Below are 14786 nucleotides of genomic sequence, written 5' to 3'. Positions count from 1 at the left end.
AAGAAAAAAAAAAAAAAAAAGGTTAAATACTGTATGATCCAGAAATTCTACTTATATGTATATAAGAAATGAAAACCTGTCCACATTAAAATGTGTACATGAATGTTCTTAGTAACATTACTCATTATAGCAAAAAAGGTAAAAACATCTCAAATGCCCATCAAAAGATAAATGGATCAACAAATGCAGCATATTTATACAAGAAATATGGCAATAGCAAGAAATGAAGTTTGTTTTTTTTTTTTTTTTTTGGGGTGCTGGGGATCGAACCCATGCACATGTTTTAAAGAAGATATGCATATTGGAATGGTTAAATCTATGCATTGCCTCATATAGTTATTAATTTTGTGATAAGAGTACATAACATGTCTGTTCACATTTTTCAAGAACATGATGTATCATCATTAACTGTAGCCATTTTCTGTATAATTGTACAGCCACTGTTTTTAAAAGTGATGAACAGTATATATGATGTAGTATGCATATAATTTTGTTCTAAAAAAATGCACATATAAATATATATACATACACATACATACCTGTGTATATACATGAACATGCATGTGTATATACTTATACATGTGTAAAACATTTCTGGAAGTCTACAATAAGAGACTGTTAGTAGAAGTTTACCACTAGAAGTGAAGACTAGGGGGCTGCAAATCAAGAAGGAAAGGTTTATTTTATTTTATTTTTTGGTAGCAGGGATTAAACTGAAGGGTGCTTAACTACTGAACCACATCCCCAGCCCTTTTAAAAATTTTTATTTAGAGACAGGGTCTTGCTAGATTGCTTAGGGCCTCGATAAGTTGCTGAGGTTGGCTTTGTACTCCTGATCCTCCTGCTCAGCCTCCTGAACTGCTAGGATTTCAGGCATGTACCACTGCACCCAGCAGGAGTTTTGTTTTTTAATTTTAAGCTTTTCTGGGAACTATCTTATTTTTTGCCAAGTGCTCCATGCATACATTTATTTTTTGTAATTGTAGATGGACAGCATGCCTTTATTTTATTTTGTTATTTATTTTTTAGTAGATGGATGTAATACCTTTATTATATTTACTTATTTTTATGTGGTGCTAAGGATTGAACCCTCATAGGCGTTAGGCAAATGCTCTGCCACTGAGCTACAGCCCCAGTCATGCATACCTTTCTAAGAGATGTCTGAGTATTTATGTATACACAGATACATACACATACACACACACACACCCCAAAAAAACAAAACCGAACAAAAACCTGATCAGGCAAATATAGCAAAATGGGATCAATTACCGAAATCAGCTGGCAGATTTATTGTATAGCTCATTTCACCTTTTTTGTATATTTAAAATTTTTTAAACATGAATTTAAAATAATTTTAACAGATTAAATTCCTTTGAAATGCTAATATTATTTCTGTGTCAAAGTGATCTTATAACTTGTAAGTGAAAAATAAAATTTACCTCTTTGAATTTCTATTTCTTCCCCTTTTAAAACACAAAAACTGGGATTTTTCTGATGAGCATGAAACCTCTTGGTTCGTAAAACCTTCTCAAGATTTGGCTTTGGTTTGACAAATCTGCTTCTCATTCTCAAACTACTGGTTACTTTAGAAGTTGTATTTCTAAAATGTACAGAGATAATAGAAATTTTATGAATTACTTAAGAATTCTCTTACTCTCTCACAGTGATAGCAGTTAATGCAACAACTGTCAGGTATGGTCTATGTAAGTGTTCATTTCTTAATTCTAAAATTACTAAGTACTTCATTTTCTAGAGATCTTCAGAAGAAAATCTGACCACATCTGTAGAACAGAGACTACATTTACATAAATCTTTTAAATTAAAGCTTCAGACAAACAACACCACTACTTACTTTAATACCCAAATCAATAAAATCTAAAATCAGATAATTTTTAATTTAATTGATGAGAAATTAACATGTCTATAAGCATTACTTAAAGCTATTAACTAAACTGATGGAGGTTTAATTATATTTAATAATTGAATACTAAAATAAACCTGGTCAATGTAGCATTCTCCTTGACTTCTTGCATTAAACCAACTTCTCTAGTACTCTGTTCCTCTAATACAATCTTGTTTTCTTCAAATGATGCAGGAGATGTAGTAATGACAGGTGAAGAAACCTCCTGATATTCATGAACAATTTTGTGATTTACATTATCTGGGTTGAAAGGAATATGACTTTTATCCTTTGACTGAACATCAGGAAATACACATACTCCTACTGCAGAAAAAAACAGAAAATTAAAATTGACACAATATAGAGAGATATCCAAATAAAATTAATGCTTCAACATTAATATTTATAAAATTCTATATTATTATTAAAGATTGCTCTTTTTGGATCCAAACTTAAATTCATGATCTCATATTTCATATTGGGGATCTGACCCGTAATGAGCTTAATAATTCTTATGACTAAAATTTTGTGCAACTATAAGTAAAAATGCATCACTTTTTAAATTATTTCCAGTAATTATATAACCCCAGGTGGATTTCAAGATAGGACTATATTTATTAGCTTTTAAGATCTATATTTTATGTCCTCGAGATTTGTGACAGGCTTTACTGTAATGCTATCACTGAGAAAGAAGCTCTATAGGGAACACGAATCAGACTTTCCTAATAAATAAGTGTTATAAGCATAAAAATCTAACAACTAAAATAAATGGCAGATCTGTTATTATCAAAGTAATTACCAGAAACACAATTAGCATAATTTTTCACTTGACACAGTTAAAGATAATCAATGGTAAAGACCATAACTTCTAAGTGCAGTCTGATATATTAAAAAATCTAGGTTGGCATATCTTTTGGCTCTGTCCAAATAATCACAACAGTTTAAATGATCTCAATAACTGTGAAAACCTCAAGCAGCAACTCCTTTGCTAAAGAAATGAGTATAAAATGATCAATAAGCTCAATTAACCAATGATGTTTATCATGATAAAGGTAGAAGTCATTAGATCAACTACTCAATGAATTAAATTTTTCTTTCTTTCTTTCTTTTTTTTTTTAATTATTTTTGATGTCAGGGATTGAACCCAGGGGTCACTTAACCACTGAGCCACATCCCCAGCCCTTTTTATTTTTTACTTTCAGGTCTTGCTAAGTTGTTGAGGCTAGCCTTGAACTTGCAGTCCTCTTGTCTTAGTCTCCCAAGTTGCTGAAAATTACAGGCATGTACAACCACACCTGGCTTCATATTATTCTTAATAAACTAAATACACTATCTCAAAATGGTTTTTGCTACACCTAAAGGTGCTAAACCAGAGGATGAGGACAGGTACAGTAATGCACACCTGTAAACCCAGTGACGAGGGAGGCTGAAGCAGGAAGATCTCAAGTTTAAGGGCAGCCTTAGCAATTAAGCAAGGCCCTCAGCAACATAGCGTAACTCTGTCTCAAAATAAAAATAAAAAGGGTTGGGGATGTGGCTTACTGGTAATGAGCCCCTGGTTGAGTTCAATTCCTAGTACAATTTAAAAAGGGGAGGGTGGGGAGGGAAGGAGGCAGAGAGGGAGGGAGGGAAGATGGACCAATACATAAATATTACCATTTCTGGAAAACAAAAGTGATGATAATTTCAAATGTAAAAGGTTTATTTTCTCAAAACACAGGTGTAATTTCTTAACAGATTTTAAGCTTTTTTTCTCATGGTAGGACTTAGCTCTCTCTCTTACCATCACCCTGTTCAGTACTGATCTCTGACTGCAATACTAGATCTCCCATTGTTAGTAAGGTTATGGCAGCTTCAGTGCTTCCATCATTGGTACCTTGTGAGGAAATACAACAATATTAAAAAGGAATAACAGATCTGGAAATTAGTTTACTTTAAAAAGAATATTAGCTCAGTTGTTTTTTTTCTAGTAATGGGTTTCAATATCCTCTATACTATTATTCCCTTACTAGTATGGTGTTTTATTCAGTTTATATGCTACAAATTTAAAAAAATCATCAACTGGTGGCTCTTATTTACTAAAACATTTTCTCCCATTAAATAATACATTCAAAGAAAATGTTCCCATCTGTGCAAATTAAAAGGAAATGATCAACAAATACTTTTCTACTGAACATTTAACTTTCAACTCACCTTTTTAAAAGTAACATCCCAAGGATCTAAGTTTATCATAAAGATAACATATTTAACACCTGAACAGTTTTGTCCAATTCTCCAGCCAAGTGACTCATTCACTATCACTAGTGCTAAATCACTGTGCTAGTGCTAACCAAGTAGTTTTAGTAGTTTTCTTAACAGTTACCTGGTTCATCTTGGGTCTGTTCACCTGTTATTTCCTGAAAGAGGAAAAGAAAGGTAACATCTGAAGTATTTCCCCAAACACATACAGTCTCTCAAGAAACACTACATTTTATAGTCAAGAAACACTACATTTTATAGATCTTTCTATACTTTTAGTTATATTTTAAATTTGATTGTTCATAACATTTCATAAACAAAAACAGAAATAATAGCAAATTCTTTTCTCTCTTGCTCCTAATTTTGCCTTTATCGTAAATGTAAATTTTAACTCTAACCACACTGTTATGTATACCTAACCTTTTTTACTTTTTTCACTTTAAAATCCTTCAACTCCAGTCAAATCTGTTACTAATTTTTGCCCAATGGAAACTGAAGTCTGAAGAATATTACAAATTTTTTTACATTACTAGATGGCTTAAAATTTAGCTATAGTTGGGATATAACTCAGTGGATGGATCAGCCTAATATATTAAAAACCAAGGTTGGTATTTCTTTTAGCTCTGACCAAACCATCAGAACAGTTTAAACCAAATTACAGCAATGAATGCAACTGCCCGTTATAGTATATTTGTCATCTAATTGTGAAAAATATTTTGTGTTTAGTATTCAAAAGGCCAGGAGTTTAATCCCCAGTACCACCTTTCCCACCCTCTCCCCAAATAATTTTAATAAATTGAGAAGTTACAGGATTAATTTTCAGAGCAATACCATGAAGAGCTCAGAGCTCCACTGATCCATCCCCCAGTAAAACTGGTGAGAATAATATAAAAAAGACAAAAGTATTCAAAGTCTCTGAAAATAGCCCTAAAGACCAAAAGTAAATGTGAAGAAAGGTCTACTCAAGATCTACGAAAATTAATACAGATGAGCATTTAAGTGAACCATGGGTGCTCTCTCCTTCCTTTCTCCTGACTCAGGTGGTAGAGATGATACCTAAGACTGCTATAGCCAAGAAAAACAGGGCCCATCTCCCACTGGTGCCAGTTGGAGAGCTTTGTTCCCCAGGGGAGCAGGACTTCCAACATCACAAGAAAACCACAGACCAATATCTATCATAAATATGGACACAGAAACCTTCAATAAAATACTAGTAAACTGAATCCAGCAACATATTGTGATGGGCTGACAGATCTGACTCCATGAGAATGTTATAGGCCAGACTCTAAGGGAAATGACTAAACAGACTCCATTTTGCTCTGAGACTCCACGTTATGTAGAAAATAAGCTTCTCCCATGGGAACACCCCGCCTCTGTACCCATCATCAGTTACTTGGTGTGACATGTTTAATAATATACAATGCCAACTCCTATGTGTAAAAAATTGCTCTCTTTTGATTCCTACTGCTCCTAAACAATGTACCATGTAAACAGTGATTGTGTGGATGTTAGTAACCATTCTTTAGTTTGTACCTAGGTAAGGGTCAGTTTGACCCACTTCCCCCTCTATGATCTCATGATGATAGTTTGTAATTCTGAATCACAGCAACAGACACTTATGATTGATGTGATTTTTGGTATAAGAATCCCTACAACCTCTGTGGTCGAGGCTGTTCTCCCAATAGCTATTTTTTGGGGGCATTGTGTGAGACAGTCAGTCAGCCGGCTTAATAAAGACTCTCAAATTTGGACTTCTCAGTGGTGATTGGTCTGTTCTTAAGTTGCGCCCCATAACAATATAAAAATGATACATCATGACTAAGCAGGTTTTATCCCAATAAAGTAAGGTTGACTTGAAATCCAAAAATCAATGTAATACAGCTTATTGATATAATACAAGTAAAACCAATCATCTGAATACAAAAAAAAAAAAAAAAAAAAAAAAAGATAAATTCCAACATCCTTTCCACTAAAAAAACCAAAAAGCTAGAAATAGAAGGGGGGGAATTTCCTCAACCTAATAAAGGGCATCTAGTGAAAAACCCACAGCTAACATTCTTCTTCAGTGAAAAACTGAATGCTTTCCCCTAAAACCAGGTACAAGTCAAGAATGTTCACTCTCAATCAGGCATAGTGGCACATACCTATAACCTCAAGGACTTGGGAAGCTGAGGCAGGAGGATCACAAATTTGAGGCCAGCCTCAGCAACTTGGTGGGACCCTCTCTCAAAAAATAAAAAGGAGGGCTGGGGAGATAGCTCAGCTGGTAGAGTGCTTGCCTCGCAAGCACAAGGCCCTGAGTTCATTCCCAGTACCGCAAAAATAAATAAATAAATTAATTAAATAAATAAATAAAATTAAGAAATAAAAAGGAGGCTGGGGATATAGCTCAGTTGGTAGATTACTTGCCTTGCAAGTACAAGGCCCTGGGTTTAATCCCCAGCACCGCAAAAAAAAAAAAAAAGAGAGACTGCCAAAAAATAAAAAGGACTGGGCATGTCACTTAATGGTAATGGAGCCCCAGGTTAAATCTCACGTGCTGACTTATAAAAAAGAATGTCCACTCTCACCATTTCTAAGAAACGTTGAACTAAATGTTCTAGTCAGAGAAATAAGGCAAGAAAAATAAAAAGCATTCAGAGTGAAAAGTGCTGCAGGCTGAATTGTGCCCCCTATAAAAATATGTTGGCCCTAATCTAATATATCCTTATGAGAAAAGACACAGACACATAATCAGGGAAAAGGCCATGTGGCATTGGAAGCAGAGATTGGAATTATGCTACCTCAAACCATAAAACGGCATATATTGCCAAATAACCATGGTTAAAAGCATCGAAAGATTTCCTCCTCAGAGCCTCCAGAAAGAACCAAAATACCATGACTTTGGACTTTACTTCTAAACTTCAGAACCATGAAAGAAAAAAATTCTGTGGCTTTGAGCCACTCAGTCTGTGGTACTTTGACATGATTTTGCATAGAAGATACTAAGGAATTCACTGAAAAACTAAAAAATGAGTTATAGCATACAAAAAATATATATAAAAATCAGTTATATTTTGATGTACTTGCAATAAACAAATCGAAAGTGAAAGTTAAGAAAAACAGTCCCATTCACAATAATGCTGAAAATGACATACTTGAAAATAAATTTAGCAAGGAAGTGCATAGTTCATACTCTTAAAACTACAAACTATTTTTGAAAAAAAGCAAAGAAAGGTTTTAAATAAATGGGTATAGTTCAGTGGTAGAGTAAAATGGTAGAATGTTTGCCTAGTATGTATGAGGTCCATGATTCAATCCCCAGCACCACCAAAAGAAGGAAAATATCCTATGATCATGAACTGAAAGTCTCAAAATAATTAAGACTGCAACATTTTCCATACTGATCTACAAATACAATGAAATTCCAAACATAATCCCAGATAACATCTTAGTAGAATCTAACAAGTATTTTAAATTTCATATGGAATTAAAAGGGACTCATTAGCCAAAACAATTCTAAGAATAAATAAAATTTATTTATTGTATTTATTATTGTACTTCTCAAATGCAATTTACTACAAAGCAATAATAATCAACGTAGCATCACTAACATAAGAATTGATACCGATCAATGGAAAAGAATTAACAGTCCTAGAATAAACACATACATCTAGGATCAACTGATTTTTTTTTTTTTTTTTTGGCGGTGCTGGAGATTGAACCCAGAGCCCTATGCTTGTAATACCAACTGAGCTATCTCCCCAGCCCTGGATCAACTGATTTTTGACAAGGATGCTAGGACCATTCAATGAAGTCTCTTCAAACAAATGGTGCTAAAGAATGAAGCTGGATAAAGAGGTAATCACAATATATACAAAAATTAACTCAAAATAGATCAAAGACAAACTATAAAACTTCTAGAAGAAAAATAGGGGTAAATCTTTATGACTCTGGATTTGGAAAAGGATTCTTAGATATGACAGCAAAAGCAAAAGCAATGACATCAACAACAAAAAATCAATCAGGAGCCAGGCACAGTGGCGCATGCCTGTAATCCCAGCAACTCAGGACTCAGGATGCTGAGGCAGGAGATCACAAGTTCGAAGCCAGCCTCAGCAATTTAGCAAGGCCCTAAGCAACTTAGCAAGACCCTGCTCCTATATAAAATATAAAAAGGGGTGGGGATGTGGTTCAGTGATTAAGAGCTCCTGGATTCAATCCCTGGTACAAAAAAATAAAACCTCAATTAGACTTTCATCTAAATTAGAAACTTTTATGTTTTAAGGGAAACTATCAAGAATGTGAAAAGATAATCCATAGAATGGAAGAAAATACCTGTAAATCATATACCTGATACTAGACTTGTACCTAGACTATAAAAAGAATTCTTATTGGCTGGGGATGTAGCTTGGTGGTAGAACACTTGCCTAGTAAGTGTGTAGTCCCTGTGTTTAATCCCCAGTATCACCAAAAAAAAACCCCATGAACCAACAAACAAAACAACCAAACAAAAACAAACAAAACAAAAAAATTACAACTCAAATAATAAAAAAGGAGTCCAACTAAAAAAGATCTGAATCATCCTTTCTCCAAAGAAGATATACTGATGGTCAAAAGGCACATGAAAGATACTCAACATCATTAGTCATCAGGAAAATGCAAATCAAAATCATTCGAGACAAAACACTCACTAACACAGATCCCAAAAGTCAAACAAGTAGGGCTGGGGTTGTGGCTCAGTGGCAGAGTGCTTGTCTACCATGTACTGGGTTCAATTCTCAGCACCACATACAAATAAATAAAATAAAGGTCCACTGCCAACTAAAAGAAAATTAAAAAAAAAAAAAAAAAAAAAAGTCAAACAAGTGTTGATAAGATGTGAAAAAATGGGGACCCAGCAAAATATTCTGATGGTGGGTATACAAGATACCATTATTTTATTATTCTATTTCTATAAAATGTTCAGAATAAGCAAATCTATAAACAAAAAGCAGGTAACTGGCTGGGCACAGTGGTGCACACCTAACTACTAGGAAGGCTGATCCAAGAAGATTATAAGTTTGAGACCAGCAAGTTCTTCATGAGATGCTGTCTCAAAATAAAATAAATAAATAAAAAGGGCTGAGAATGTACTTCAAGGGTAAAGTGTCCTTGGGTTCAATTCCCAGTACCCAAAAAAAAAAAAAAAAAAAAAAAAATTCGTTCCATAAGAGCCTGGAGAGACTTGCAGGGGGAATAAGGAGTAACTACAAATGAACATGGAACTTGTTTTTGAGGTGATGAAAATATTCTAAAATTTGATTTAAGTCATACTAGCACAACTCTGTGAATATACTAAAAAAAAAAAAAAAAAAAAAAAAATCACTGAAATGTACTCTTTCAAAGGGTGAACTATATAGTATGTGAATTATATCTCAATAAAAATGTTTTCAAAAAGTTATAATTCCATGCTGGGCCTGATGGCACACTGTAATCCCAGCAGCCTGGGAGGCTGAAGCAGAAGGATTGCTAATTCAAGGCCAGCCTCAGCAACTTAGCAAGGCCCTCAGCAACTTAGTGAGATCCTGTCTCAAAATTTACAAAAAAAAAAAAAAAAAAAAGAAAAAAGAAAAAAGAAAGGGGGGGTGGGGTTGGAGATACCTCAGTGATAAAGCACCCTAGTACTAAAAAAAAGTACAATTCCAAATGTTCATTTGCAAAAACAAGGTTAAATACTAAATATGAAAGAGTGTCAAAACAAAATGAAACTAAATATATTTTTAAGTAATTTACTTTTAACACAGATTTAATGCAACAGAATTTTGATATAAAAGTCTTTATTACTTGTCAGCCTTTTGGCTAAGATCAAATGTAAAGTCTATGGGGACACTAAGAGCTCTACTCACACACACAAAAAAGACAATGCTTTCCAAGTCAAAGACAAAATCCATGATTATTCACAAGTTTTTACTATTCACACATGAGAGAAAAAAAGTTCCATTCATGAGAGAAATTAGCTAAGAACTGTAAACTTAAAGCAATCAAAATAACCCTAGAGTCTTTTGAAAGTAAACAAAGGACATAAGACAAAACATTACCATGCATACTTACAAATGATGATGAATCCAAATATTTTTCTTCCTTTACTTCCTGAGTAGCTACATCTGTGTTTGAAAGGTGATGTTCAACAACAGTTACACATCCTATATCTGCAACATTCTCAGTTATTTCAAGCTGTCAAAATAAAGTTTTTATTATTTTCCACATGAACACATAAAATGAAATGTTAAAATGAAGGGAATAATCCACATTCACACAAAATTAAAAAACTGAAATACGATTCTAAAACTGATTGATAGCAATTTGTCAAAAGTAAAACATTTAAGGTTTTTGAAAGGGCTCTAACTATTATAATCATTAACCAAAAATTTTAAGGCTTAATGTTAATGCCTGGCATTCCTGTCCCATCCTCCCCATTTTGACCCTGTTTTGCCCTAATTTCTTCCATCTGTTAACATTTATGGAGTGCCTCCTAAAACTAGAGGAATATGGGCATAGGAACACAAAGCCAAAAAAGACAGGTTTGGTCCTGCCTTCATTAACTCACAATATATGAGCAACACATGTAATAAATTAACTATACATTGTCATAAGTGCCATAACAAAGATGAGTTAGAGTGCTTTAAAAGACTGATCATCCCCTCATTCCAAGTGCAACCATCTTTCCCCCAAATCCCAAAGCCTACATGATTCTTGACACCCATGGCAATGGGTTCACTCACATTTACTCTTCATGTGGCAGCCCTACTAGTCAAGGAGCTCTATGATCAAAGTTAAAAAAAGACACTAATTTATATCCTAAAATACATATACTACAGTCTGGTTCTTATTCCCTTATTAACAGAAAGATGGGTATAAAGCATTTTGTGATTCAATAGAATCTTAAAGTAAAGAATCAAGTCTGAAAATCTGTCTTCAATATGTAGTTATTATAGTAACACATAAATGTTCTTTGTCTTTCCTCAGATGCAAAAATAAGAGAAAAATCTTCATTAGTAGCCAATAGGTCTGGGATGAATTTAAAAGTTCAAGTGATTTGTGAAAATAAAATACATTCAGAAAAATTGGGATGGGGTGGGGGGAGAGGAATATTCTAGATAACTCTTAAAAATTTAGGCTTTATATAGTTTACTAATGTTTTATTTTTTAATAACAACTATACTGAGATATAATGTACATACTATAAATTCATCCACTTCTTTTTTTGACAGTACTGGGAAGATCGAACCCAGGACCTTGCACATGCTAGCAAGAGTTCTAACACTGAACTACACCCAACCCCAATTCAACCACACTAAATATACAATTCAATGTATTTTGGAATACTTACAGATATGAACAAACATCACCACACTCAATCTTAGAACATTTCATCACCTCAAAAAGAAATCCTATACCTACTAGCTGTCAATTTTCCAACTTCTCCCCTTCATTTCCCAATCCCTAGGCAACCATTAATCTATTTTATATCTCTATAGATTTTCCTACTTTGGACATTTCATATAAGTGGAATCATGTATGTGATCTTTTTTCCCCGCTTCCTTCCCCTCCCCTCCCCCTCGTATGTGATCTTTTGTGACTAGCTTCTTTCACTTAGTTTTCACGGTTCATCCACATTGGAGAGCATGTATCATTCCATTGTATTTCAATGCTTTTTAAAGAAATTCTCTAATTCTAACATGTAAACAAATTTCCATTTTAGTAAGCTGACTAAAAGGAATATAAGTTTTCCCTGCTAAATTACTATTATTACTGCTATTGAAGAAGATATTCTGTGTTAGTTCAGGGATACATTTTGAAATCTGACTTTCAGAAATTAATTTCTGGGCTGGATTTATGGCTCAGTGGTAGAGTGCTTATCTGGCATGTGTGAGGCTCTGGGTTCAATTCTCAGTCCCACATATAAATAAATGAATAAAATAAAGGTCTGTCAACATCTAAAAAAAATTTTAAAAAGAAAAAAATTAATTTCTGATATTAGTTTTCACTAACAAGCTACCTTCACATAAAGAAAAATACAAAATATATAACTCAATGAAATCTCATGCAGTATTAACCAGCTGTCTTTTCACAAAATTCACTCTTCTTTTGCATTTTGATTTCAACTAATTTTTTTTTTTGTGGTGCTGGGGATCAAACCCAGGGCCTCGTGCTTGCAAGGCAAGCATTCTACCGACTGAGCTATCTCCCCAGCCCTAAACTAAATCTTTAATTATCTTTACTTTGAATTTTTCATTATGAAAAGTCATATGATTTTGTGTCATTTTCAATTAGTTTCAAGAAGCCTGTAAATACTTTAAAACACTTAGCATGCTATGATTAATAGTGAATAAAACAGAAGTAGGTTTTGATTTTCATTCTTAAGTGTGACTCTACAGATTCAGGCAATCTATTACTTCTTAATGGATCTACCATAACATTAATGTTAACTTGTTTTTGTTTTCCACTGTTCCTTTTATTATCTTACCACTATCTTAACTAACTCTTCATTCTGCTTCAAATGACTCAAAACCAATTATGAATGCTTAGACAAAACTGATCAAATATGCTACTCTGTAAGTCAGATGACTGACTAAAAATTAAAACAGAACAGAAAACTTTGAATTTACAAAGTAGAAATACTAAACCAAGAGGAAAAAGAGTAGGAAAAAAAAAGAGGAGGAAAAAAGAGTAAGAAAGCAAAATACATTTTACCTTACACCCATTAAGATAACTACCACTTTAAAAAAAAAAAAAAGGTCTAGGAGTATAGCTCAGTGGTAAAGTGCCTGTCTAGAATGCATGAGGCCCTGTGTTTGAGTTTGATTCCCAGCATAGTGGTGGGTGGGGAGAAGGGGGAGTTAGAAAGAAAATAACATCTATTAGGTAAGAACATGAAGAAGCTAGATCACTTGTCACTGCTGGTAGAAATGTAAAATTATATGGCCACTACTAAAACAATATGGTGGGATGGGAAAAAATTAATTCATTAATTAAAAAAAACCAACATGGTGGTCACTAAAAAAAATTAAATATAGATTTACCATGTAATCCAGCAATATCACTTATGAGTATATCCCCAAAAGAACTGAAAGCAGGTTAAAAGAGATATTTGCATTACCATGTTCACAGGAACACTAATTACAATAGCCATTCATTGATAGATAAATGTTGAACAAAATGTGAGACACACACACAAATATTATTTAGACTTTAAAAAGGAAAGACATTCTGGGCTAATCACATAGCCCAGTGGCAGAGTGCCTGCCTAACAAGTGGAAGAATCTGTCTGGGCTCCATCCCTAGCATGGCAAAAGAAAATGGAAAAAGGAAGATATTCTGACATAAGCTACAACTTATAAAGGAACCTTGAAAACATTATGCTAAGTAAAACTGGCCAGTCACAAAAAGGACAAATACTATATGATTCCACTTACATGAGGCTCCTACAGAGTTAAATTCATAGACAAAAATTAGAATGGTGGTTGCCAAAGATTCAGAGGTAGGAGAAATGAGGAATTATTGTTTAATTGTATAGAATGCCAGTTCTGTAAGATGAAGAGTTTTGTGAAAGGATGGTGATAACGGTAGCACTGAACTGTATAGTTAAAAATGGTTAAAATGACAAATTTTATATAATGTGTATTTTAACAGTTTTTTTTTTTAAAAAAGAAAAAAATATGTCCCATCTACCTTCTATACCAACCAGAACTCAGTCTGAACCTGTTACAAAATGTTAACAGAAAATATCTTCCAAAACATTTTAAAAATTAATAAAAAAAAAAAAAAAAGTAGATAAAGCAACTTCTAGATAAAAGTGTAAGCAGAATTCTATCATTATTGTTATATTGGTTCTCTTACTGAGTCTGGGCCCTAGGGGCTGAGTAATCAGAAGAGGTCACAAAAGGCCACTTTTAGTGATTCTTAAGCTATTCATTAGATTCCAAACAAATTGTATCTAGTAGCGGTTTATTTAGAGAAAGAACTCTTCAAATCCTAATATTTACTAAGAGAAGAAATAATGATCCACTAAAAGAAAAAGGAAGAAAAATATAAGTAAGATAAAATGTTAAAAATTCAAAAATCATTACCTCTTCCATTGTTTCCTCAATCTGAGCAGAAACAGGTTCAGGGGATCTCAGACCAACGGGTACAAACACTGGTGCTTTGTTTAATTCTTCTGGGGCAAGATGATAGTTTTCTTCTTCATAATCAGATTCAAAATCATCATCGTCTTCATCTTCTTCCTGGGAAGCCCGAAGAGTCACCAGCATTGACTTGGAAGCTCTAGGTTCCTTCTTAGAGGTCTTACCCCGAGTTCGTTTTGATCCACGCCCTTTGGTGACATTTGGTTTGATCTTCCTATGTATTCTCCTTTCACTATGATCTATCTCACACTCAGAAGCAGTAGCAGTGACAGTTGTTCTTCGATCCAGAGCAATTTTAGAGGAATTTGATTCTTTTAACAATTGTGGGCGGCTATATGTTTAATCAAAATAACAATATGGTCATATATGCAATAATTTTATTGAAAACCAAAGTTTTGAGTGTGAAATCTCAGTTCCAGCCATTAAAATGAAAACTCCCACCACCAATTCTTTTAAAGACTTACACTGTGAAAATAAGAAAAGAATTAATGACTGCT

The 14786-nt window shown here is 33.7% G+C and overlaps 1 protein-coding gene across 8 annotated transcripts in view; it reads right to left on the bottom strand.

Annotated features, from left to right (window-relative positions):
• The window catches only part of BDP1 (BDP1 general transcription factor IIIB subunit), a 98194-nt gene that overhangs the window by 18688 nt on the left and 64720 nt on the right, over nt 1–14786 (bottom strand). For 7 of the 8 annotated variants that reach the window (XM_079143546.1, XM_079143550.1, XM_079143547.1 and 4 more), the window contains 6 exons: nt 14233–14620; nt 10201–10336; nt 4266–4289; nt 3687–3779; nt 2002–2227; nt 1443–1603 (listed from right to left, as the gene is read on the bottom strand). In XM_079143546.1, coding sequence (XP_078999672.1) covers nt 1443–1603; nt 2002–2227; nt 3687–3779; nt 4266–4289; nt 10201–10336; nt 14233–14620 — 1028 coding nt within the window. The remainder of the gene's footprint in view (nt 1–1442; nt 1604–2001; nt 2228–3686; nt 3780–4265; nt 4290–10200; nt 10337–14232; nt 14621–14786) is intronic. The other variant, XM_079143549.1, reaches the window with a different exon arrangement.

The sequence above is a fragment of the Sciurus vulgaris genome (assembly GCF_902686455.1).
Source record: "Sciurus vulgaris genome assembly, chromosome: 6".
Lineage (NCBI taxonomy): Eukaryota > Metazoa > Chordata > Mammalia > Rodentia > Sciuridae > Sciurus > Sciurus vulgaris.
This window is presented reverse-complemented; position numbering and strand designations above follow the sequence as displayed.